Raw genomic sequence first — 25,943 nt, 5'->3', positions numbered from 1 at the left:
AGGCACCAAGAAGGAAATCGGGCTTTCAGTGACTGGAGCAGCCCAAGTGGAACAGATGCTATTGTGGGAACTGACAGTGCTGACTCAGGAAGCTGTGACGAGAGCAGCAAGAGAAGACATGGATGGAAAAACTTGCAGCAGATGACCTCTTTGTTGACACCAGCATTTTGTACTGGTGGTGGTGAAACTTCACAGTTTACCTTTAAAAAATAAATCCATTTCTTTGCACACTGCAGCTCCCTGCTTTGGAAGTGGAATCTTCTGAATCCTACCAGTTGCCAAATTAAGGGAAGAATTAAGAGGCTGCAGCACAAAGCTGGGTAGGGTACACCTCAGTCACCTGGCAATGCAAAACAGGCTCTGTTCCCCACATGCCTTTTGGGAGGACAGATCGTGTGGCAGCAGCAGTGTTAGGAGCCCACAGTATTTGTCTCAAATACAGGACCTGAGCTATGCAGCTTTGGTGAATGTGGCATCACCATTAACGTGCCACATTAACATGAAAATATGTTACCAAAAAAAAAAAGTAAAAAACAGACCTGGAGGAGAAAGATAAGGGGTTTGCTCAACTTCTCCTAATGTGTAATGCCCATGGTTCCATTTTTTAAATTACTGCAGTGTCCTCTCAGCCAAAGCATTACAAAGCCTTTTCCCATTTGAGGCTGCCTTAAGGCCCAGAAGCTTGTAAAATAACACAAATACATGACCACGATCAAGAGAGTCAAACCACCTTCACTATCAGATAATATTTAGTGCAAAAAGTCTCCACTCTGTGGGCTGGCAGGAACTCATTCTGCTGGCATTCCCTTGGGGTGACCACAGTCTTCTGGGTCAGTAGTTCACCTTCTCCTTCACACCAGACAAGTTGTGCAGAAAAATGTCACAGCAGCTACTCTGAGCATTATACCAGCTGCTGTGTCAGACAACACAGATGCAGCTGGAAAGGCAGTTCCTGCTGGGTTATGTAAGATTTTGCCTCAAATGTAGCTACACTAACAAAAAACATTGCTGTCATTAGGAGATTGCAAGATAAAACTTTCAAGTACTCACTTTCCCTTTGCTTTTACATTGCTTTGTATTTTAGCAGATAAAAGATTTAAATTATTTCGAGAGCAAATAGCAGAAAAAGAACATAGTATTTTGTGCATCTTGGGAAAGTTACTGTGCTCTCCTATCAGTGTAAGGCTCTCTACAACTGCTTGGATAGCTCCAAGTGCCTCAGGGCTTTTACAGCTTCATCTTGGTACTTTCATTAATACACACAGAATTAATATGCACAGAGTAAGAAATGGTGGGCCTGGTGGGAAAAAAATCAACAGTAGGTAACTGGTAACTGGCAATATTGATAAAGGCCCACCAAAAACAGCAACCAAGAGAACTTTAAATCTTTAGTGTAATAGTGTAAGGTTTAAATCTTTAGTGTAATAATGTTTGTTGGCACAAAATTTAAGTCATCAGATAATGATGACAAGTCTAACATGACAAGTCTAACATGTAACAAGTCTCACATGCATCCCCAGCTTGCCAGCAGTGCCTTGCTAGCAGCAATTCAGAATGATTTCCTAAAGATCAATGTTTTATGCTACAAATTCTAGTTTTGTAACACACCTTTCTGATTATTTTAAGCATGTAGGGACTTTTCAATAGATAACGTATTAGACAACTCAATCCTCACAACTGGAAATTAATAAGAAAATGTTTTAAGGCCCAGGTTTTATGCTTATACATTTTCCCCTTTTTTAGGTTCAATAAAAATATAAAAGTGCTCTATTATGTGATGTTCATAAATTGGCAAATACCTTGACTGAGGTCACCTGCAGAAGGTAAAGTTGTATGTTCTGGGTTTGCTTTTTAATTTATTTTATTTTTAACTTATTTATCCAGTGGTGGTAAAGTGCTTCTTTACCATCACTTCATATCTGCCATTTGATTGTGCTCATTAGCTATTTTATGGCTGCGTTCCAGTAGCCAGTAATGTAATTTGGGCCAGTAATGTAATAAAAGTATTCAAAACATAATTTCCTAATTTAGTCAACAGGTGAAAAGTTAAGTAACAAGACTATGGACAGCCTTCAGAGGAAAATTAGGTCAATCTCAACAATACATGGAAATGATTCTGTAATTAAACGATTTAATTACATTAACAGCCCTGCCTTTTGTGAGCCCTCGTTCTGTTTAGATCCCGAACTAATACACTATCTTTGCATTTTAGATTGTGAGTGCACAAATGGCTTGGCACGTAAGTTCACACTCGGCGGAGTGCAGTTTGATTCAGCAGAGGTGTGTCCGTGATTCGGCTGCGGGCCGGGCAGGCGGCGGGAGCTGCGCTTCAGCAGGTGGAATGGAAGACCCCGCCCACTTTGACACCCCGAGCAGCCAGGGCATTGTACTCTGCCACGGCCTTCTCCGTCTGCAGCACCAGCACGTCAATCCCGTTCTTCTTCAGGTACTCCACAGTGGATGCTGGAACCTCGGAAGACAAAAGGAAATCACAGAAGCAAGAATCAGATTATTTTCCCCTTAAACTGTAAGACTTGTAGAAAACCAGAAACTGATGCCACTTGTTAAACATGACTTAAGTAACTGCCAGTAGCCAAAATGACAATGCTCAGATAGTTCTAAGATTGATTTAATTTTTTTTTCCTCTGCAATAAAGCTACTTTTATACACACACCTCCCCTACCTCCTTAACACACTTTAAAATACAGTCCTCTCTTACAAAAATAAATAGAATTGGAACTAAAGGAATTTAATCTAAAGAAGGTGTTATTCATCCCACCAGAAAGCAAGAGATTTGCTTCTCACCAAGTAAAGCTCAGCACTTCTGATCTGAGCTTTCTGTAGTGAGTTTATCTGCTGAAATGATACCTGGCAACAATTGTGTCAAGAATACCTAATTACCAAAGTATTTTCAGCATGCTAAAAAGCCAGTTACAACCTATTGCAAGAGGAGGGGACAAAAGACAATCTGAAAAATTCTTGTTTTAGTTGCTCCTGTAGCAGAACATAAACCTGTTTATTGCTTGTCATGGACACTAATACAGAGGAGCTCAAATGATGTTTCTTTCAGGACCTGAGGGACCCCTGACAGGTGCTCATTCACACTGATCCTCATTTTTTTCCCTCTCAGTGAAGCATCATCGATTTAATTTTTTTCCTCCTAATCAGAGGGAGAGGGAAAAGAAACAGTTCTCTTTATGCTTGTCACAGAACAAAAACCTACCTGCAAAGCCTCACTCATGCCACGACCAATCACCACAGTTTGAACACCCTTCTTGACGACTTCTTCAAGGTCAGCTGGCTGCACTCCTGGAGAATGCTAAGTGTCAGGGAAGGAAAACAATAGTCTGTGTTCTGACAGCATCAGCCAGGAAAGCTGTGTCTGTGTGTCCTGAACACAGAGCAGCAGGGTAAATTAGCAGGTCCAGAATGTAACACAACTCTCTTCTGTACATACACACAGTAGAAAACATTTGAAACTGAAAAAGGTATTTAATATGCAAGTGAAGGATGATAATTAATTGACGAATGGCAAGATTATACTTCCTTATTAAACAGCCAAAACAAAAAAGATGCATTATAAATTTAAAACATTTATGTCTAACTTCTGGCATTTTATAAATATTAACAGCATGAAATCAATAAATTGCAACAATACTGCTATATGATTTCAAAATAACAAAAATCTACTTGAAAGAACGATGATTGCAAGCCAAAGTTTACTCACTTTAAATACAAAGAACTCCTCAGATAGTTAAAATTATTAAATAATTTTATTGTTTACTTTGCAGATCTCACCAAAGATGACTGAAATTTATTGGGTAGTGTAATTTCAGTTAACAGCTTGGATTTATGCACTATTCTTTATTTTGAGAAAAGAATATTTGAATCCAGATGCCTCAGAGAAAGAAGGAACTTGCACAGCACATTAACAGATGTTTTAAAAAGTACACCCACTTACTGCTATTTAACCATATAAATGCATAAACACATCTATAATGTTAATATAAAACATTATTATGTTACCCTAATTCTCCTCCTGGATTCAGTTTCTATGTATCTCCATGTGGTGAAGAGTAAGATACTGGACATCCTATGGCTATAATTTGGTCCTTCTTTGGTGTGTTTATGTTTTTATTTTTAAAACATAAATATTATTTATCCTCCCCCCTCTTTTTGTTGGGTTTTTTTTTTTTTAATAGAATTCTGAAGTTCTGAAGTTTCCAAGAGGTCTGAGTTTCTCACTTGAAGTAGGTAATACCATGGTGGACTCATGAAGAATGGAACAAGTAAGACCTTCCAAGCTGAAAGAAACAAATGAGCTCCTAAAGTTGCAGGTATAAAAAGCCTTCCATGGTAGAGTGCCACTTTCAATGAGTGAATTAAACTTATTCCACAAGAAAGTCTTTAGGATGGCTGATTTCTAAAATTTCAGTAACAGAGATGATTTACCTGTTCTTCAAGTTCACAAAATCATAGAACACCTCAAGTTGGAAGGGACACATGAGAATAATTCACAAGACTATCTAAAGCTAAACCACAACTTAAGAGCATCATCCAGATGCTTCTGGAACTCTGACAAGCTTGCTCTGTGACCACTTCCCTGGAGAGCCTTTTCCAGAGCCTGAGCACCCTCATCTGAATGTCTCCTTGAAGCTTGACTGCATTTCCATGGGTCCTACTGCTGGTCACCAGAGAGATCAGCATCTTCCCTCTGCTACCCCACCTCTGGAACGTGTAGACTGTGATGAGGTCACCCCTCAGCCTCGTATTTTCCAAGATGAACAAGCCAAATCACCTCAGCTGCTCCTCATAAGCCTTGCCCTCAAGGCCTTTCAGCATCTGCACCTCCCTCCTTGGAACACAGTCTGATGTCCTCCTTATGCTGAGGTGCCCGAAACTGCACATACAACTTGAGGTGGGGCTGCTCCAGTGCAGAGCAGAGTGGGACAAGCACCTCCCTCGGCTGTGCTGTGCCTGACACACTCCAGGACATGTCTGGCCCTTTGGGCTGCCAGGACCAAAGGCTGTGTTCCCCTTAGTCCATTTACATTCCATATCCACACCTGGAATGCAGAACTCACTTGAATAGGCAGAGCTTTCTCAGACCTAATCACTCTAAGTACTTGTTTATGATGGAATAGGCAATGCTTTTCCTTTGGGGTTTTTTAAGTAGACTGAGAACTTAGACAAGAAGAATTGGTATGTTTTACTGCAATTACAATAATTAGAATTCTGAGGAAGGTTTGCTGTCACGTGAGAAGCACTCCTGAGACATTAAAGCCATGCAACAAAAGGATTTTCTTTGGTTACACAGGACACTTTGATGCTAGTAAGAAACTAGTGTTACTAAAGGAAATACCTAACATGATGAAGTCACTGTATCATTGTTGATTTGACAGCAGATTTTCTTGCCTGTACTGTTCTCTGGCCTTCATTTCAGCAATACCTAAGTCTTTTCTTCTGCCATTAGCAGATGGCACTGAAAGGCAGCCAGCCAGGGAGAGAGGGTGCCATTCATCCCCAAGGGTTAAGGCCACAATAACTGCTAGTGCTCAGTCACAGAACCTTGCAGGGCCAGTAATACAATTTTCCTGATGAAAGAATGCTTTACTAGACAGCAGCGTGACAGCAGAGGAGGAAAGGAAGCAATTTATTTCCAACTAGAGTGTGGGACATGACCAGCACTGCTTGTTTTTCACACTTCAGTTCCAGCTACCTCCAGGAAAAACATGCTTAAGGAAAGTAAGCAAATTGTTGTCCATCTTTAAAAAACTGGGCAGAAAATGCAGCTGTTGAATCCTACTGTTTCCAGTGCTGACAAAACTAAATTTTTGACAGTTCTTCTCAACATTGGAGAAAAAGCTTAGTTCTATTCTTAATATTTATTGTTTGCTATTTATTTTAAAAGAAAATCACTCACTCCTCAGCTGCAAGGATAGAACTGACCTAAAGCAGGAACTTTACAAGCAATTTACATAAGCCCTTACTTTAGATATTTTTTTTATTTTTTACTTCCTGAAAAAATAAAAAGGATGCCAGAAAACCTACCTCTCCAGAGAACCCAACTATTCTTTTTCTCCTCCAGTTTTAATTTAACATTGACTTGTTTTTCAAGTCCTCTAAAGACTTATGGATTTAAATGTTTTACTTGTGACAAGAGGATATTCCTTGTTAGAAACTTTCAAAAGAAAGCACAGCCTCCTAAATGTTAGTAAGTGCCTGTAATTTGAAACCAAAGTTTTTCAGTGGTTGGAATAAATATAAAAACGTGCTTGGGCTGGGAACTAGTTGGGAACTTTTCAGCTATCATTACCTGTTCTGCTTCTCCAGCTATGTGCATATAAAGCACAAAAATTATATTGTCAAACAAGCGGACAGCAACTCTCACCACAAAACCCAGCCCTTTCAACAGCCAGTGAAAACTTATTTTTTTTATAACCAGGCCATAAATGAAACACATTTTAAAACGTTACGTACACAGCTACCTTTTTCTCTGCAAGGTGCAGCTACCTTTGCATGACAGCAGCACTTTTCTCTTGGTGTTATATATTCTGCATAAACTGAACCCTGACAGGTTAAAAAAGTTCTATTCTCCCAAAGATTACAGATGAAGTTGCAAATCCAAATGCTTTGCCTTTCAGTTGTGTCAAAATGAATCCAAGAGAGCTGCATCCTCTGCACGGATACAGCTGCAGGTTCTGGCCTGGTCACTACATTGTTATTTTGTGCTTTAACTTTTGCTTTTATAGTGTGGAACTTCTTTTTTGTTAGCCAATTATCGATCCCAGTGCAAGTCCTAATATGGGAGAATTATCAACATCAAGTTCCCATCGCAATATATCCTATACTGTTTCTAAATATGAAGTAACAATACTATTACATGTAATTTCATCCAATTCTGATTGGATTTACAGATAAACTTTAAAAATTACAAAGGCAAGCACTTAGTATATGGCTACCAAGAGAAGTCACTGTATGATTAGCCAGACCATGAGCTTTTCACAGAGAAAATAGTGCAAGAAACACTGTATCTGCATATTTTTCCTCTGAAATATGTACAAGGGACCCCAAGGAAAAGGATAAAAACTAAACCACATGCAATGTTGTCTTCCAAAAATGCAAACTCAGTTACTATTTTTTTTTTTTTTTACTTTTGATAATTTCCTATCTCACTCAAGATAACTTTTGTTTAGACAGTCTGTTTAGACAGTCTGAGGTATCTTTTGACAATTGCACTCTTAAGCAGATGAGGAATATTGTTTGAGAGCTCTAGGGTATGTGAAAGTTATCTGGTGAGGGTGGCTGTCAGAACTCAGGGCAACCGTCGCAGTGCCCTGTTGCATGTAGGATGTAGTGGGACTGCAGCCGTCTGACCCCTCCACAAAGTCACCTCCAAAACACACACTCAGTTCTTCCCAGGAAAATCTAACAGCTAGATGAAAGAAAAAGGCAGCTCACTAAATTTCTGGCTGGAACTTTAACACTGTTCTCTGGACCACACTCAGAATCCTGTTTTAAATGCAGTGTAGTAAACACCAAACTTACGTTGGTCCCGGTTTCTCGCCAATCCCACGTCCGGCTTCCTCCCGGCCATACTTTGCAGTCCTTGTATGTTGTAGAGCAGCCTTTCACCTTCATCTGACCCCAAGAAAGGGAAGCAATTTCAGGGGAAGACATCACAAAGTTCAACCAGAGTCTGGAAAAAGGATATTTAATACTTAACATCAGGCGAACATATGCAGCACGTCAATAAAAATGGAAAATTCTGTCCTCACCCCAAGAAGCTAGGAAGGAAATGCTGTTACAGACTTTATCCACGTGGTTTTGTGACAACAGACTTGAACTGAGGATCAGCAGATTTGTTGAATTACCAGTCCTCTTGGGGATTTTGTGCACGATTTTGAGCAAACCATTTTACATGCTAAATCTGTTCAAGTATTGGATGTTCAACTTTTAAAACTATCAACAGGGATCAGGTCCCAGAATATCCTCTCACGTCTGGGTTTTAATCTTCTCCCTAAAATGAACAATGAGGATTATAATAATTTCCTAAAATATCAGAAATCTGCACTATTTCATTGACCACTTTCTTTTTTACCATTAAAGTGGTAAATAAAATTAAAAGGAAATGCCAAACAAACCCAATAGTAAAGCCATGAACCAGTGTCACTGTCACACTGCTACAGAGAACAAGACTTTCAGGGGTTGAGCCTTCCCCCAGACACTGATGACAGAGACCAAGTCTCCCAGGATTACACATCCAAATAAGAACTTGTCTAATTGTTTGACCTCCATCTTCATTGTTTCAACTTAAATCCATTAGTTAAAATCCTTTCTGCTGGGGACAAATAGAACAGCTTAATCTTTGTCTTTTTCACCTTTTTTCTCTCTGTTTTCTTGAGGATTTCACTCAGTATTTTTCTTTTATTTCATTTGGATTAAATAACCATCCCTTCAGTCATGTTTTCTAAGCCTCTACTTTTTTTTTCCCTTTTTCCTTTAGCAGCCAACCACTGGTACACATCTTCCTTTGATGTCTGTTGCCTAGAAGTTGACAGAGCCTTATCAGTGCCTCTGTAGCCCACTGCTTTTTGGTGAGTGCCACAGTGCTGTTGGGATCTGCTGCCACAATGTCTGCTGGGCACCAGCAGGGCAGGGACTCTGCCTCACAAGGAAGGCCTCGTGTCAGGTCCCTGCAGAAGCTTTCCCCTCCTCACAGTCCCTCAGGTACTGCAGTCTGATTGCTGCGGTGATTCTGGCAGTGAACAGAAAGAGAGGAATCACAGGGTGGTGACACCCTGGAAATGCTTTGGACTAGCATGGCAGTCTACTGACACAGCGCCAGGACAGAGCCACCTTTCCACCCTTCCAATTCACATGGTCTGAAATCCACTTTTTGAAGAAAACTTGATGTTTCTCCAGTAAAAAGAGGTCCACCTCTGCCTAATCCAAAACATCTCTGTGGCAGATCCTTCCAGATACACAGATTCTCATCCTTTATTTTTCAATTGTTTACATTTGCCGGGAATTGAATAGTTTAAATTCATTATATGAATGCTGGCAGCACAGATTAAAGGCACTGCCCATGCAAGAGATAAATCTTTGGATGACCATGCTTCCAGTCCTCCTGGAAGCCACCCTTCCTGTCTTGCACGTGCTACAAAAGATGCAGCACTGCCAGACAGGATGTGCTCTCCTTGGATTGACTGCCAGAAGCGGATCTCAGCATCCCATCTAAAACACTGCATGAAGGACAAAATGCATTACTTTGGATTCAGCACAGGACTGAGTTTGACAGAGTTGCTTCTCACACAGGACAGTGGGGCAATTCTTTTTCTTCTCACTCCTGCGTGATGTTAGTGGCACATGTGTCCTGTCAAACAGCTAGAGGGGACTAAAACTTGCTTGGACTAATACAGTCTAGATTCTCTCATTGCACATCCATGATGCAATGGTTTCAAACAAAGATTTGTACGATTATTTTTCAAAGGTCTGCCTGAAGGGATATTCTAGCTGAAGAAACAACCAGCAGTAGTCCCAACAGAATGAAATTAAAGGCTGAATAAAGCACCCAGAACTTGGCCTCTGAAGAATGAAAATAATTTTTGCCCATGCTACTTTTCAGATGAAATGTTAGAATTAGACCTGGAGGTTAGACAGAGGTGAATGAACAGTAAGATGATCAGGAATATCACCTTCCCCAATCCAAACAGTATCACAAGGCTGGAACTGTGCAATCAAACAGGTACAAACTGCAAATGGGAGAGCAAGGATTTCATGCTATGTTTTCCAAACAGCATAAAAATAAGTAAATAGCAGAAATGAAGCAACAAACTTACAACGCACAAATAAAAAATTATCCTGTAAAACCTTTTCCCATAATACTGCCAGAGATTATCAGTAAGGTCAGGTCACTTGAATAAATAAGAGTATCTTTGAGTAAGAATGAACTCATTGATAGAAACTTTGGGCATCCTTTAATGAAGAGTGCGGTGCAAACACTGAGGAGCAGGAAAATAGTTCTCAAACAAATTATTTTTTAAATTATTCACCGTGAGAAATGTGAAGTATCAAAACATACATTAACACTTAATATCAGAAGACGCCTTGAATTAAATGACTTGCAAGTACAACCTAAACCTGCAATTTCTGAAAACTGCAGCAATTCAAACACAAAGAGATGAGGAGCAGAAATGGCTCAGGACTCTACAAGTGAAATCATGAGAGTTTAAGAACATCAGAAATAAAGGAAGTAGAACTTAAAAGGAGGCAAAATGCACGTTTATGCTAGGAGACTATACTGAAATGAAGTGCTGGATAAGGATGGCAGAAGACAAAAGCAGCTGAGAAGGAAGCGGAAGAAAGCTGAGATTGAATTGCAGTTGGGCAAGCTGGTGGACTTTAAGATTGCCAGCATACCTTTCTTCTGTGGAGGCAACCAGCGACAAATGGAATAAAAGAGGTGAACGAGAGCAGTGCACCAAATAATTTTATTGAGACGCTGCAGAAGGAAAAGATGTTTTTAAAATCCAAGGGGCAACCTGAGACTGAAGAGGATACAAGGGGAAGAGTAAATCGGTGTACGTGAAGTTATGGACAGAACAAATTGCTTGTAAGGTGCCAGAAGACAACGTGGTTCTCCAGCGCTGCCAGGGAGCAGGGTCAGGGGGCGGGCGGCTTCCCATTATTCCAGGGGATCCAGCAGCCAGAGGAAGGTCAGGGTTAAAAACTGACAGCAGCAAGGCAAACAGAAAGGACGGGAGAAGCTCAGACCAACTGTTTAGGGAGGGGGAAGGTGTCAAGTTCACGCAGGAGGAAAACACACTTTGGGAATTCGGCAGTTCCTTTTCGCTGGGGACCCTTGTGACGGCAGTCAACCGGAGAGGTCACGGGAATCTGGCAGTGAAAGAGGGGGAACAGCAGGCTGTGAATACAGCGGAGAGACGCAAGGAGACAAGGACAGAGAACGCTGAGAAGCGCGGCGGGAGGGGTGGAGGGACGGATGTGGGAAGGGAAAGATCAGTCCAGGACCCCCCAAAGCACGGCCTGGCGTGCCGGGGCACAAGGGCCGGGACACAAGGAATAAGGGCCGGGACACAAGGAACAAGGACAGTGACAGCACCGGCGCCGCGCGCTCCCCTCACGCCCGGCTCCCCTCACGCCGCGGGCCCGTCACGCGCCCGCACTCACCGCCCCGCGCGCGCCACCCCGCCGCCCCGCCGGGCTCCGCCTGCGCCCGGCCCCGCGGGGACGGGGCGGGCCCTGCGCGCTTCCAGCGCTCTCATTGGGCAGCGCTCCCTGCCGGCCCCGCCCCCGCCCCTTCCGATTGGACGGTCTGTGGGCCTGTCCCCGCCCCCGCCCCGCCTTGTTTTCATTCCCCCTCGCCGCGCGCGGCGGAGGGGAGCCGGCTCGCGCCGCTCTGGCCGCCGCCCCCTGCCCTCCCCTGCCTTCATCGTGCCCCCGGTGCATTGTGGGATAGTGGCGGCCCGGCCCGGCAGCGCCCCCTCCTCCCTCCCCCTCCCCAGCTCCTTCTCCATCCCCAGGTCCAAGATGGCGGCGGCGGCGGCGGCGGCTCCTCCGGCCCCATCCCCGCCGCCCCCTGCCCCGGCGGGCCCGCGCTGCCCGGGCTCCTGGCCCAACTTCGCCGTTGTCTGCTCCTTCCTCGAGCGCTACGGGGCCCTTCTGGACCTGCCCGAGCTGCCCTTCCCCGAGCTGGAGCGCGTCCTGCAGCCGCCGCAGGAGCCCGGAGACCAGGGTAAGCGGCTGCGCTGCCTCTCCCGCCCGGCGCTGCGGGGCGGCCGGCCGAGGGGGCCCGGGGGGCGGAGGGGGGGCCGGGGCTGTCCCCCCCCCGCCTCCTCCCGGCCCCGGGGGTGGAGCGCGCCGAGGGAGAGGAGGGGCCTGGGATTCCCGGGGGGAGGGGAGCCCTCCCTGTTTTTTCGGGGGGAAGCAGCTATTTGTGTGTGTATACTGGGGGGAAAGCTGCCTGCCCCCGCGGCGGGCATGGGAAGGAGGTGGGGGACTTCCCCTTCCCCTCTCCTCCTTCTCAGTGCCGCCTGTGACCCCCCCCTCCGTCCCTCCCTCCCCCCCCGTTTCCCTGGGTTCGTTCCCGAGCTCTTTGCGGGTGGGACTCCTTGCAGAAAACAGGCATAAGACGAAATAACTATTTTCGTTCAGCTTGGCGCTGGTAGCCGGTCTCTCTTCCACCTCCTCCCTTCCCCCCAGCTTGGGGGGCGCTTCACAGCCTCTTCCCCCCCTCCCCCCACTATCTCTGCCCGTTTTTACTTCTCCCCCGAAACAAGAAGGGCACACACACATACACAAACACACGGGAATGTCCCGATCCCCAGTGACCCCCCTTCACCTCGGTGTACCTGGGATGAGGAATGGGGGTCACGGAGAAGCCCTGAGCCCCCCCACGGCTGCTGTTGCGGGCCGTCTCCTCCCCACCAACACAGCCAGCCATTGTGTGCCACCTCCATCCCTCTTCCCCCTCCTCCTCCCCCGTCCCCTCTTCCAGTTGCGGGGGGGACAGGCTGTGTGCTCGCTGCTGCTCCCCCGCCGCCACCTGAGACGTGCGAGCTGGAGGGATAGGTTTTGCACTCCGCTGTTGGCTTTCGAGCCGCTCTGCTCTGCTCTCCTCCTTCTCCAGTAGCGGGTTTGGTTGCCAGACTCCCTAATCCCAGCTGCCCGCGATGGATGCGGGAGGGCCCGGGCCGAGAGAGCAGCCTGGGGAAGGAGGGCTGAGTGGGGGCGGCCGCAGGAATACAGAGGGGAGGGAGCTTGTTGCTCTTGATCTCTTGTCTCTGTTATTCGTTTGGTTGTTGCCTCTGCACTCTTGCCACATAGGGAGCCCGTGCTGCTCACGGCGCATGCTCGGCAAGGCCCCTCGGAAACTTCCTGCTGCTGGAGGAGCCCGGCTCAGGGCTGCTCGTGGTCCCGCAGCCCCTGCTTTTCCCCCAAAACAACCTCGCTCTCGCCTCCTTCCCCACCAAACCCACCCTGTCTGGAACGGGGAATGGGGGGTTCTGTGATTCAATCGGCGTGTGGGTGTTTCCTCATATAAAGGAAGTTGTATTTTGCTAAGTGCAGCTGTCCTGTCTGTGAATTCACATCAGCCACTGCTGAAACAGAATGAAACATGATTAATGTGCTTTCTCCTGATCTTGTTTGTCAATACGAAAGAGACAGCTGAAATCTACAAAATTCTTAAAACAGGGTTCGTTTTATGGAAAACTTACATTTAAATTCAATTCTCCACCGCTCCTGTATCTATCTCTCTGTTATAGAGATGTCTCATTTTCGAGAAACTGTTTAGAAAAAATGTTTTGTTGAGCTGTTGAAAAACTTATTAATAAAAACCACCAACACATTTAAAAGCTTGAATTTTAAGTTAAAACAGTCATTTTAAAGTGGTGTTTGCAAAGAAAACTTAATGTTCTTACTTGTGTGGCACGAAGTGAGTGGATACATAAGAGTAATTTAGTTGTGTGAACTGCAAAATAAATTAAACTGAAACGGTGAGATAGTGCCCTGTGTTTTAAAAGCATGCATTTTATTAAAAAAAATTCAAACACCATAATTCCTGATGACTTCTAATTGCATAATGGGGGTTGTCAACGGGGTGGTGTGTACTGCATGTCTCTTTTCTAAAAAGATTTCAAATCACTTGTGTTCTGGAGTTTGCTGTATGGGTTGATTTGATACTTGTTAATTTTTAAACTTTTCTTTGTATCACCTTTCCCATTTGGCACGGGACAGGTTATTTTCCCTGCTTTGAAACAGTCCCCCATAAATGAGAGCAGATGCAGCTTCTGAAAGTGTAATGTCTGAAGTACTGGGGTTCTTTGCTTGTGCCTGGTGTAGCTGATGTAATTGTAGAGATAATTCTCATCTCTGAAAAAGAAAGTGTGGAGGTATGGAAAACAAACTTGGATAATTCTCAATGTTTTGTCTGATATTTGGTGGGTGTCTTGGATATCTTTTCCTTTGATAAAACCAGCGCGTTGGGCATCTTCTGGTCTTGGGCTGTGGTACACACCATTACCTGGTGTGTTTTACAGTTTTGGGAAAATGGATGCAGTGACTAGGTTCCACTGCATGGTTTTTACTTCAAGTAGCCCTCAAGGTGGTGTTTTTAAGGGTACAAGTCATAAAGTTGATAAACACTGATGGAAAACTGAAGGCGTTCTTTTATTCTGAACATCTGTTATTTACAACTGTATGTAGTTTCCCTTGGAATGCAAAAGGATTTTGATATTAGTTTGTAGTGTACTGTTAGTTTCATTTTTGATACGAGCCTTGCTTGACAGTGGATTTGCAGTGACATAATAAAATCTAAGGAATTAGCTATAGAGCCTGAAAGTGTTGGGATTTTTCTCCTGAATTTTTTAGGAATCAGAGTAAGTTTTAAATCTTAACTGCAACATAACACCTATTTGTAACTTCTCTTCACGTTAATTTTGCAATCAAGTAAGGGAATCAGTAGTTTGAGGATTTCCTTAATTATCTTGAAAAATGTTTTGATGCTCAGTATTTTAACAACGTGGGGGGTTTGAGTGCCTTTTTTTTTCTTTGGGTTTTTTTTAAGCATGGCCTATATTGTCTTGTCTGAAGAGTTGCTCTTGGGAGATGCCAGCAGAAGTTACTTCCTTTATATTAGGAGCCCCAAGAGAACAAGGAGCTTAAGTTTGGATGTTGTTCAGTAGTTGTATAACAGTCATATTTTCTTTTCTGTTAACAAGTAGAGCAAAGTACTTGCTCATTATAAAGGAAGCAAGGTATAACCTTTCCATACAGGAAGGGATGCTGAGCAAATGCTGACAGCTAGGAAGCTATCAGTTACTTCTTAGAGGATTTTTAGATTTTTGTTATCACATAGACAGCATTTGAACTTTGCTGTATTACTTCTCCTTAACTTAGAATATCAAGGCAAATACTGAAGACAGCAGTGCTCAGGTAGGAATACTTTTCAATAGAAGTCTGATTAACTGAGATATCAATTTAACCTGTATTAGTAGCACGTTCGTTGCTTTAACCATCTGTACACAGGTTGGGATTTAGTGGGTAATATATAACATATTTGATTGGGAAAGTAAGAATATATGGTGTTGATTTCACTCATCACTATTGAATAGTGGGATAAGCTGATAGATCTGGAAATAGTCTGCTCCTTATAAAAGCTCTGTGATAAAATAGTTTAATTTTTCTGGCTGGTGGCTCGTTTAAAAGTTGCAACCAAAAAAAGTAATATGACCTATAGTTATCTGGTGAAGACTTTTATTTTATAAAGAATAATTATCTTTTATGGGTGCCTATTCTTGCTTTAAGTACAATGTTGTGACTAGGGTTGCAGTTTTGACCATCTTGAATGTCTTAGGAAGGAGTGCCTGTCAAGATGGTGACAGTGTTAACTCACAAAATTTGCTAATTGATATGCCTCCAGAAGCAAGTTGTTTTTTGTAGGGTTTATTAAAAAGCAACGGCTCTGATTTAACCCCAGTTGGGAGCTCAGCCCTGTGCAGCCACTCTCTCACTGTTCCCTGGTGGGGTGGAGGAGAGAATGAGAAGGATAAAAGTGACCAAAACAGTGGGCTGAGACAGGCAGTTTATTAGGGAAAACAAAACAAGGAATTCATTCCCTACTTGCCATGGCCAGGCAGATGTTCAACTCCAGGACAGCAGGGTTCCATCATGTGTAAGGATGGCTTGGGATGACAAATGCCATGGTTACCAATGTTCTAGCCTTTCTTCTAGCCCCAGCTATACATGCTGATCATGCCTTGGGTCATGAGGGGTCAGCTATTCTGCCTGTGTCCCCTTCCAACTCCACACTTGTACACCTCCAGACTCCTCACTGGTGGGGTTGGTGAGGAGCAGCAAAAAGCTTTGGCTCTGTGTGAGCATTGCTCAGCAGTGACAAGAACAACTTGGTTTTCACAGGCACAGGTTGCCCAGAGAAGCTGTGGCTGATCCATTCTCTGGAAGTGTTTGAGGCGAGGTTGGATTGGGCTCTGTGCAAGCTGGTCTAGTGGGAGGTGTCCCTGCCAATGACAGGAGGTTGGAATTAGATGATCCTTAAGGTCCATTTCAACCCAAAGTATTCTAGGATGATCAACACTGTTTTGAGTACAAATCCAAAGCAAAGCCCCACACTAGCTACTATGAAGAATATTAGCTCCAAGTCCACCACAGGAGCCCAATATATGATTTTGGGTGGAACTTCTGGTGACTGAGAGCTGTCATTACAACCATACTGCTGTACTTTTAGATGCAAAACAAAGGTAATGATACAGATGATTCTGCATTATTCTGTGGTACTGCAAAGGCAAAACTGCAAACTGGAACAAATTATCACAGGAAAGCAATACTTGTTCTCCTTGTTCTTACAAACATATGCTGCAGTGGCTTTTTTGTCTGGGATTTTTTTGTTTAGTTGGTTTTTACCTTGGGATTTTTTTTTTCTGTTGTTGGGGTTTATTTTGAGACAGTTATTACTTGCAGTAGAAGAGAAGTTGCAGATTTAAATAGTAAAAATGTGGTAGAAGGAAGCAAAACTATATTTATATTTTGGGAAGAGTTTAAGGAACCATGCTATCGAGTCACCACCTTCTTTGTGTCGGTAAATAGCTTGAGAATTGGTATAAATGTTAATTAAGCACTTGGTCTCTTGTGAATGAAAATATTAGTAGAATGTTAGCTTGCACAACAGAAATCTAATTTTACACATGACTACGCAAAACACTTGCTGGTTTGCCAGGTTCCCTGGTGAGTGAATGGGAGAACCTCTCCCGGAGGTGAATGGCATCTTCCAAAGTGCATTAACTCATTGATTTTTGCAGGCTTTTCTTAGCAGTGTGCCGTTTGATTTTTTTCTTCATTGAAGTGGTCACAAATACAAGTTTTGTGTGTTCTTTCAGTAAAATTGTATCACAATCTTGTTGGTGAAGACCATGCTAAAGGTGATCTTGAAAATAGCAAGTAAATTTTGTTTGGATTTCTAATCTGAAGCACTCATCCATACTCTCACTGCAGCTCAAACTTTGTGATCACCTTTGACTCTTGACAGTTGCCCTGACAGACTGACCTAGCCTGGAAGGTTGTTGCTTAATTACAGTGTGAATGTGTTATGTTTGTTTGGAGTGTCACAATATAACCACTCTGCAGGTGTTGTCCAGGGTTTAAATGATTTGAAGAAAAACATGGTGAGGTTCAAATGTCTGGTAGGAAGTTCATTTTTCTGGATCTTTTCTCCCCTTTTCTGTCTTTATAAGGAGTGCTTAGGTTAATGGCAGGCAGCTTATGGAAAATCTATGCAAACCAATTTATAAAGAGTACCTGTTACTACATTGTAGACCTGAAAAAAAAGTCTTTGGAGCTATCAGAACCTAACTACTAAAGCAGTAAGTTCTATTTGATAAGGTGCTGTGTTTTCCTTGATTCTTCTAGACATCTAAGACATTTTTTTCAAATTAACTTGGATATTGAAATAATTTGTTATAAGTAGGTTATGTCTGGTTTTTTGTTGTCATTCCAGTACCTCTGGAAAGTAATACAATGTTAAGCTTAAGGGTTCTTAACCATTCTCTGAAGAAGTTAGCTATTAATGTTGAGTATATATATGGGAGAAAGATACCTGAGACTTTTTAGCTGTTTAATATAACAAGCAAAGGCAGCTCTATCTAATGACATGGAGCTTGACAGACTTTCAAGCTCAAGATTAGCTGTGTTCCTAATGAGAAAGGTAGTGAAATGGTGTTTGTTAATGTGATAGATTTTTTTCTTGTATTTAATGTTTGATATGAAGTGTGTTTGTGTACTATTGATCAGAAGTTACAGGGTTTGATATGACTCTTGGGTAAAATTGTGATACATTGCAGTAACTCAAAATAATCACAGAAGATTGTTAGTGTTAAAAGTAGGTGATAAATGTGATATGGAAGTACTGTCAAACATTGCTTCACTTTAAATTTAATAATTGATATTGTATATAAGATTTATTACCTGGTTACAATGAAGAAGGATTAATTCATGTAGTGTCCTATTATGTAAATGGCCAAGTTCTGACATACAACGTTGGTAGTGTTTGTAGTGTAGGGTGGGTGGAGTTTATTCTCATGTTATATATTGCTGCATCTTCTTCTTTAACATATTAAGTGTGTGGCTGTATTGACATTAGAAGCTTTCTTCTGCCCTAAAACTGTATCAGGAGTAACACTTTTCATCTGCTGTGCAGGTCTGAGTGTTCATGTCTTTTCACATCCTTTCCTTTGTGAATAAGAAATTTTACCCGCTGTTCTGAATCAGTCAAGTAGTTATTGCCGTAATGCAGGCTGATCTGACTGTATATATGTAAGTATATAATAGTACCTTCCTGCTGCATCTAGGGACTGAACCAAAACATTTATGTCAAAGCCATTAATCCACCACCTGTTAGTAAAATGCTGCATTTTTAATTTAGCAACTAACTACTGGAGAATAAAAGCATGGCTAGTGAACTTCAGAACTTGGTGTATTTCTTCTGTGCTTTTTGCATTTTTTACTATGATGGAGGCTCTACACTCATGTTTCTAGACATCAATTTAAATCATTTGTTGAAGGTAGACTCCAGTGGCTTGGAGATTATATCCTCAAACAGTATATAACACGGTTAAATCTGGAGAAAGTAAGTATCAGATCGTTCTTGCACCGACTTCATGGCAAATAAGTCTCTAATGCAGAACAAACTAGTCTCATCTACACTTCAGTTGGTGTAGATTAATTTGATGTTACAAGGCTTTGTATGATGTATGATTAATTTGATGATTACACTGGCTTTTTGATCATTCATTTAAGGAGTGAAGTTTACCTTGGAAACAATTATCTCATAAATATTCCTATTTTGTTAGTTTTTCCATGGGGAGACTTCACACCTTTATGTGTGTTGAGCTAGCACGCCAGCTCATCCCAGTGTGCTTTCATATTTATACTGTTAATGCAGTTTTTGGTAGACTCCACATCTCAGAATAGAATGTAGAAGCCAGGAAAACACTGTACTTCTGGTGAGAGAAGCAGTTCAGTCTCTTGCCAGTAGTACTGCCCTTCTGAAAGCGATGGCAGAATGCCATATGGAATGGAAAAAAGGAACCTGGGACACTGCTCTTCAGGCACAGATGAGCTACAGAGCATCTGAGGCCCCCTCACAAAGTTTAGCCTTCCTAGGGAGTATAAAGATTCTGTTGGAGCATGTCTCTCCATCAAGGAAGAGTGGTATGCTTTCAGTAGGTGGCTTTATTGAATTTCAACACAGTTTGGATGATACAGAACTAGAGAAAAAGCTTCTGATATTCCTTCCAAGTCAGAATCTTATTCAGGATGCATGTATAAGAACCAGGAATATCTGTGGAAATTCTTGTGGCTGGTGTGAGATGGTGTTCAGGGAAAGAAGCTCCATGGCAGTGCTATACTGTAGTACAATTGTGTTTGAGAACTTCATAAACATCAAAGTGAGTTGTGTGTGGCCCCATTAATACATGTAAGATGGAAGTTGTGTTTTAGCCAGCAATCCATCAGCACTTTGCCTTGGCCAAATTTAGAGGTTTGCAGAAGCTCTAAGAGTTTCTCAGAATATTCTGCCTGCACCTATCTTTATAGCTCAGGGTCTTCCTGAATCTTCAGCACCTACCATGAACTTCTTTTCTTTTGTTTGGAATTACTTCAAGTTGTATTGTCTAGTGTGAGAACAGTTAACTGATAGACATGTACAATTACTAGTGCCCACTGCTTGGTACATACACTTCTGAGCTCATCTGTTGTGGCGTGGCATGCCAAAGCTGACATTTAGATTACAGAATCACAGAACAGGTCAGATTGGAAGAGAAAACAGTGGGTCATCTGATCCAACTTCTGTGCTCAGTCAGGGTTGTCCTGGAGCACATTGTACAGGATTACATCCAGACAGTTCTTGAAAAACTCCACAACCTCTCCAGGCAGCTTGTTCTAGTGCATGGTCATCTATACAGTAAAGAACTTCTTTCTCATAATCAGGTGGAACTTCCTGTGCATCTGTTTCTGCCCATTGCCTTGTATCCTAGTGCTTTGCACTGCTGAGGACGTGGATCCATCTTCTTGGCACTCTCCCTTTAGATACTTACATACATGGATGAGATCCCTTGTCAGCCATCTCTTCTTGGAGCTGAACAGGCTTCGAACTTGATGCTTCTAAAATGGATGCTCCAGTACCTTAAAAATTTTCACAGCCCTCCACTGGACCTGCTGCAGGAGCTCCATGTCTCTCTTGTACTGATGACCCAGAACTGGACACAGCATTCCAGACATGGCCTTGCTGGGTCTGAGTGGAGGGGCAGGATCACCTCCCTCGCCTTGCTGGCAATGCTTTCCCTAAGGCATCCCAGGTACCACTGGCCTTTTTAGCAACAGAGGCCCTGCTGGTTCATGGACAGCTTGTTGTCCACCAGCACCCTTCCAGAGAAGGAGCAGAGCTGCTTTCCATCAGGTCAGCCCCCAGCCTGTGCTGCCCTGTGAGTTTATTATTTCCCAGGTGTAGCACCCTGCATCTGCCCTTGTTGAATTTCAAAAGTTCCTCTCTGCCTATCTCTCCAAGGTGTCAAGGCCTTTTGGAAGGGCTGCACAGCCTTCTGTGGTGTTGGTCACTCCTCTCAGCTCTGTGTGTCCTTGCTGCAGAGTAATCTGTCCCTTCAACCAAGTCATTGATGGATAAATTAAACAGTATTGGGCTCAGTTCAGAACCTTGGGGAACATTGCTATGACTGGCCTCCAACTAGACCCTGTGTTTCTGTTTATGACCCTTTGGGATCTGCTGTTCCACCTTGCTGTCTACTCATCCCGTCCACACTTCCTGAATTTGTCTATAAGGATGTTGTGAGAGACAGTGTCAAAATCCTTCCTAAAGTCAAGTTCACAATATGCACTGCTTTCCCCTCATCCATCCAGTTAGTTTTTTCATTGTAGAAGCCAATTGGCTTGGTCAAGGATGATTTAATGAGTCTGTGCTGACTACTCCTGATCACAATGACATTAAGAATTCTTTTGTGTGGGGTGAAGCAGAGGACAGGAGCTACTGAACTGTCAAGAAGGGGCAGATGATGGGAAGATGATGAATAGATAACCTGATGGAGACCTGATGAAGAATATTGTGTCTATATGCTCACTGCTACCTCAAAACCAGTTGTCTTGCAATTAATCAGAAATTCCCATTTTAACAATGCTTCTTGGTACAGCTGTGTTCCTCCATGTTCATGACAGCCAGGAGCTGAGGGAGGCATGCAGGACTTTGTGTTTTCTGCCATTGTTGGAGCAATTATCCTCTGGTATACTCCCAGGACAATCTGTTGTGCTCCTCTGAGAGGAAAAGCAGGAGTATGGCTGGTGAGAGAGCTGCACTTGCATTCCAGGAATATCTCCCAATGCAGGCAGTGTGCACTGCAGGGATCACCCATCCCATGGTGGGGGAACTGCCAGGCTGCCTGTGTGGGCTGCAGTGCTGTGGAGCACCCTCCTGGTGTGCTGCAGGCTCTTCATTACTCCCTGCTTGAGCACTGATGGGGCAGAGCAGTGCAGCAGTGTTTGATGGTTGGCTGTTGATGTTTCTTTGAGTTCAGTAAAATGCTTAAACCACTGAGAAATAAAACCTGTAAAAGGTGTGTATATTTTTTTATGTCCTCCAGCCTTGCAGTAAGAGCATAGTGTTCTACCTGTGGAATAGCGAGGTCTGTGGCTGTTTGTTACACTAAGCTGATCTTTCTACCCTATTTCATTACCCTCTCTTCTCTTCCATTTTTTCTCCAAATCAATGAACTTTCCATTGCTTCAACTAATCTATAAAACTTGACTAATATTTTAGCATTAACAGGTATTTCTTAGTAGCCTCTAGCATTTGTCAGTCTCTTGTCTATTCCCCAAGAGCTAAAGAAAGCTCTAAAAGCTCAAGCAGCGGAGAATTTCTCAGAACTACTGTAGAAATTTTGACTATGTTGATGTCTAGTGGTCTGGGGAAAACAATTTTGCTAAGTGAGAGGAGGCCTATTTTTCAAGATTCCCGTTTTTCAGCAGCTCTGTTTTAGTATTCAGTTTCTTTCCATTACGATCATTTAGGTCTTTTAGTACTTTGGAGAAAAATGCTGCTTATGCCCTTGAACTCAAGGGCTTGGTTCATATTTGAGGAATGGAGATATTTGAAGCAACTTGTACCTTACCTACCTTGATCTCTAAAATCCTCTTTTCTAGGAAAATGGTGCTTATCAGCATGAGGCATTGCCCATTGTTTTGGTTGTCTAGGGCTATACCATTTTTCTATCTTAACAGTTGTCCTGAGCCAGTAGTATGCTGAATAAAACTGGTTGTTCAGGTTTGTGTGTAAGTAAACACTTTATTTTCTATTCTACTCAGTGTCCCTGTGGTACTACCCTGGCTATTTTCCAACTCATCTACAGCTATCTAGGAGCACCACCAGTGCCAGGGCACATGTATTGCCTTTTAGTATTAATGACTATCAGGATTATAAAGGTTTCCTCCTGAGAACAAATGGCGATGGTTCACAAAAGCTGTATTAATTAGTGAATGATAAAGTGTGGTAATTTTAGTTTGATCCCAGAGCCTGCACTGTGGTGTTCTTGTAGTTATCAACAATGTATTGCAATAAAGCATCCAAGGTGGAGAGCTGTGTGATGGGTGCAACAACAACAAAAAGGAGCACTTAATCCCCCTCCCAGTATTGCCTGGAGGTGGTAGTTAAGAGGGAACCAGTTTAAGCTGGCATAAAGTGGCCATGTGAATGCCCTGCTTTGCAAAAGACACTTCCATTAAGTGGCAAAATTATCCCTTAAAATGTATATTTAAGCTTAGACAAAATCTGTATCAGACAGTATTAGCTGACCTCCTAAGTAACATGTTAACACTGTGTATGAAGGTTAAGAAAGTTTAGCAGCAGGTAAGAAAAATTGATATGACAAGGGAGCTTTTGGAAGACCTAACCTTAATAAAGGGGAGACCAGAAGGAGTAGACAGTCAAGGAATAAAAGCACTATGTCCTAGATGATGAAGCATGCTCACAAAGCTAGTAGATGTCTCTGAATGCAGGTTGGACAAATGGGTGTAGGATGGTGAGGATAAGCCTAAGAGCTAAGGATTGGTTTGTCTGCTGAGTAGAAATTGTTTGAAAGGTGGAAATCTAACCCTGCTGAAGTCCAGGAAAATGTATTCATAGCTAGCAGTAGAAAGAAGGAAGCTAAAAAGTCCAAGGGGAAATTGCAGAACACGTGGACAGAAAAGTGTCTTATTAAAAAGAAGAAAAATCTGGGAGACATGGATGGCTAAAATCATCAGCCACAATATAATGATTAAAATAAGTATGTTATTGAGAACTTAAATAGCCTCTTTGCATAAGGTGTCATTATTAGACTAATTTGTGATATCTTGATTCTATTGCGTGTTGTGCAATAATGATGAAATATGGTAAAACTGAAATATTAGGAAATTGTGTAGAACATGGTTAATAATGTGGAAGCATGCTGAGTTGCCTGGATTAGGTATTAGCTTGGCTTTCTGAAAAGGTTTAGCAGTACAGCTAGTAAAAAAAAAATACAGGTGTGTATTTGAGTAAAGAAATGGAAACCAGAGTGACTAGCATATTTTAAACACTTCAGCAAAGATTTAGGAAATCAAAAGCAATGAGCTTTTACATATAGTTTTCATAAACTTCATGAAATTGTAATTTCATAGTTCTAATAGCTGTAATAGTTATTCTCCAGAGAGAAATACTGCTGTTTCATTGAAAGCATGGATAATTTCTCTGAAGCAAAGGTAGGTGGCTCATGTTTGACATATGCTTACATACAGATGCAGTCTTTTTTAAGAGGTCATCAATTAAGGTGGTTGACTTAGTGTTCCAGAGCAACCTTACATGGCATGACCCAGATAGTAACTCTCATGCCCAGCCCTTTCTTTGACATTATTCTTTGTGGCAGGAGGGATCAGGTGAGGCATGGAGAATGTTTTTAGCCTTTTCAGTCTACAGCCCAGCATGTTAATGCAAACTGATGTTACCAGTGGTCTGTGTTCTTGCTGTTGATTTTAAGTTAGGACTTGCTGAGGAGAGGCTTTGCTTTCTGGCCAGCTCTGACAACCCTGTGTGGCAGAAGGCTTGGCAGAACATGAGGGGGTGCATCACTACAGCCCAATCAACCACTGAATGTGAGTCAGTGTCCAGAGGGAAAGCACCATAATAAACTTTAAACTGATTAAATGTTAAATGACAGGAAGTTAGTTAGAAAAATAGATTATTTTTTATTGGCCACTGTAGTATAATTAAAGTAGAATTCCTAATTTCTTTTAATTTTTTTTTTTATAGCATGGGCAATTAATCTCATTTGCCACGAAACCAGAAGGACATGAGTTGTTTTTAAAAAGATCGAGGTGTAAGATGGCTGATTCAGCCTAAGGGGAAGCACTGCTGTTGATAAAATAATATTGCCAATGGGCAGCAAAACTGCAAATAGAGGAGAGTTGTTAAAATTAGATGTTAGCTCAACAAAATACTCTAGGTAATATTGTGATAAGTCAAGGAACATGCCTATTAACACAGACATGGAGTTTTAAAATTACCAAAATAACAGCATGAGGAATGGGTTAAGAATCATACTAAAACTTGGGGGATATATTATTTTGAGTATAAAATCTTGTTTTGTCATTTGCTTGTTTGCCTCTGTCTTGATTTTAGTGTTCTGCAATGGCAGCTCCACCTTGAAAGATAACACTGAATGTAGAGGAAGGACGACTTCATGGCAGCTTATACTATTGAATTCAGAGGATATTTTTAAAAGTCTTCAAAGCAAGGCTCCTGGAGTTTTACATTCCTTTTATATTGTAAAACCAGAAAAACAGTGCATTGAATGAAACTGAAAAGTAATTGAGATTTAGATGCCTTTCACATGTTCTGTAATTGCAGCTGATTGCTGCAAATTATTTTTGAGGCCAGAGCCCAAAAATATTTAGAAACTGATACAAATGTTGAGTTGTAGTGAAAATATTTTAAAATAAAACTAAAAACATGAAGTTTCTTGCTTTTATGTTAAGCCAGGCTCTATGAAAAGATGATTTGAAGCTGACCTAGAGGCAGGTAATTTTGTTACATGTGCACTGGGTTTTCTTTGCGCACGTTCTGAAACAGCAGCTGGTAGTCACTGTCGCATCGAGTGATCCGCACCATGGCTCATTGTTTTCTTTTCTGAGTGCCATGCTCAGCTGTTCCTGCTGCTCAGTGTGTTCATCTTCCTTTCTGTCTGTTTTGTCGTATATGGGAAGGGAAGGATTTGATGGCAGAAGTTTTATGCTTTCAGATACTGTTCTGTGTTTGGGTTACTTTGTGGCACTTTCCATCTGTCTGCAGCCCAAGCTGGCAGGTTCTTCTTGTATCCTGACAGCATCTACCTGTGGCTGTGTAGGTTGGAGGGTTTGTATCAGACAAGAGACTGAGTGATGGCAGGCATTCTGGGAATGGTAGCGACAAATTCAGTGTCCCTTCAGGCCGTTACCCTTGTCTTACTTTCTAGCTCAGATTAAAAGTTGTGTAAGAGGTGGCTGATGGCAGCTGAGCCTGAGTTACTTAGAGGCAACAGTGCTGACAGCCTGAAAAAGGGGTCTGAGGCTTGTTGATCCCAAAGGTAAGAGTCTTGGCTCCCCTGGGAAGCTGCAATAGCCCCACAGTTACAACCGTTTCTTGCAATTAAAAGAATTATGTTAAGGGGGATAGATATTTTTATAGTGTTGACAGGTCAAAACATGAATTTGCTGGTAGAAATCATACCGAAGAGTTGGGCGTTTCAGGGAATGAAACTTCTGTGAGTCTTCACTTTGTGAGTCTTCACTTTGTAAATGGTTTGGTTACCAGCTCTTCAGGGAACATAAGTGGTTTGCTTTAAGTCTAA

At 42.4% G+C, this 25,943-nt stretch overlaps 2 protein-coding genes across 7 annotated transcripts in view; one reads left to right on the top strand and one right to left on the bottom strand.

The window, feature by feature from the left end:
* Window positions 1-1,843: 1,843 nt before the first annotated feature.
* Window positions 1,844-12,798, bottom strand: AAMDC (adipogenesis associated Mth938 domain containing). 6 transcript variants are annotated; one of them, XM_085592795.1, is made up of 5 exons: window positions 10,829-10,899; window positions 7,779-8,020; window positions 7,549-7,699; window positions 3,224-3,319; window positions 1,844-2,470 (listed from the first exon to the last, which is right to left on the bottom strand). In XM_085592795.1, the coding sequence occupies exons 3-5, from the start codon at window positions 7,678-7,680 to the stop codon at window positions 2,330-2,332; spliced, it is 369 nt and encodes a 122-aa protein (XP_085448921.1). In that variant the 5' UTR covers window positions 7,681-7,699; window positions 7,779-8,020; window positions 10,829-10,899; the 3' UTR covers window positions 1,844-2,329. The 6 variants fall into 6 exon arrangements, with proteins under 6 accessions (XP_085448921.1, XP_085448929.1, XP_085448913.1 ...); XM_085592803.1 differs by lacking the exons at window positions 7,779-8,020; window positions 10,829-10,899 and adding an exon at window positions 12,569-12,798; XM_085592787.1 differs by lacking the exons at window positions 7,779-8,020; window positions 10,829-10,899 and adding an exon at window positions 12,375-12,482.
* Window positions 11,535-25,943, top strand: part of RSF1 (remodeling and spacing factor 1) — a 58,353-nt gene continuing 43,944 nt past the window's right edge. The window contains exon 1 of the mRNA XM_021533974.3: window positions 11,535-11,758. Coding sequence (XP_021389649.3) covers window positions 11,554-11,758 — 205 coding nt within the window. The 5' untranslated portion in view covers window positions 11,535-11,553. The remainder of the gene's footprint in view (window positions 11,759-25,943) is intronic.

The sequence above is a fragment of the Lonchura striata genome, chromosome 1 (assembly GCF_050655825.1).
Source record: "Lonchura striata isolate lonStrDom1 chromosome 1, ASM5065582v1, whole genome shotgun sequence".
NCBI lineage: Eukaryota > Metazoa > Chordata > Aves > Passeriformes > Estrildidae > Lonchura > Lonchura striata.
The sequence above is the reverse complement of the archived record's forward strand: the minus strand, read 5'-3'. Positions and strand labels throughout refer to the sequence as shown.

Coding starts and splice junctions, on each gene's coding strand:
- AAMDC (XM_085592787.1), bottom strand. CDS start 12,466: ATGGCTGGCTGTGTTGGTGGGGAGGAGACGGCCCGCAACAGCAGCCGT. Junction 3,320..7,548: donor GGCGAGAAACCGGGACCAAC/GTAAGTTTGGTG, acceptor CCTGACACTTAG/CATTCTCCAGGAGTGCAGCC. Junction 2,471..3,223: donor GCATGAGTGAGGCTTTGCAG/GTAGGTTTTTGT, acceptor TTGTCTTCCGAG/GTTCCAGCATCCACTGTGGA.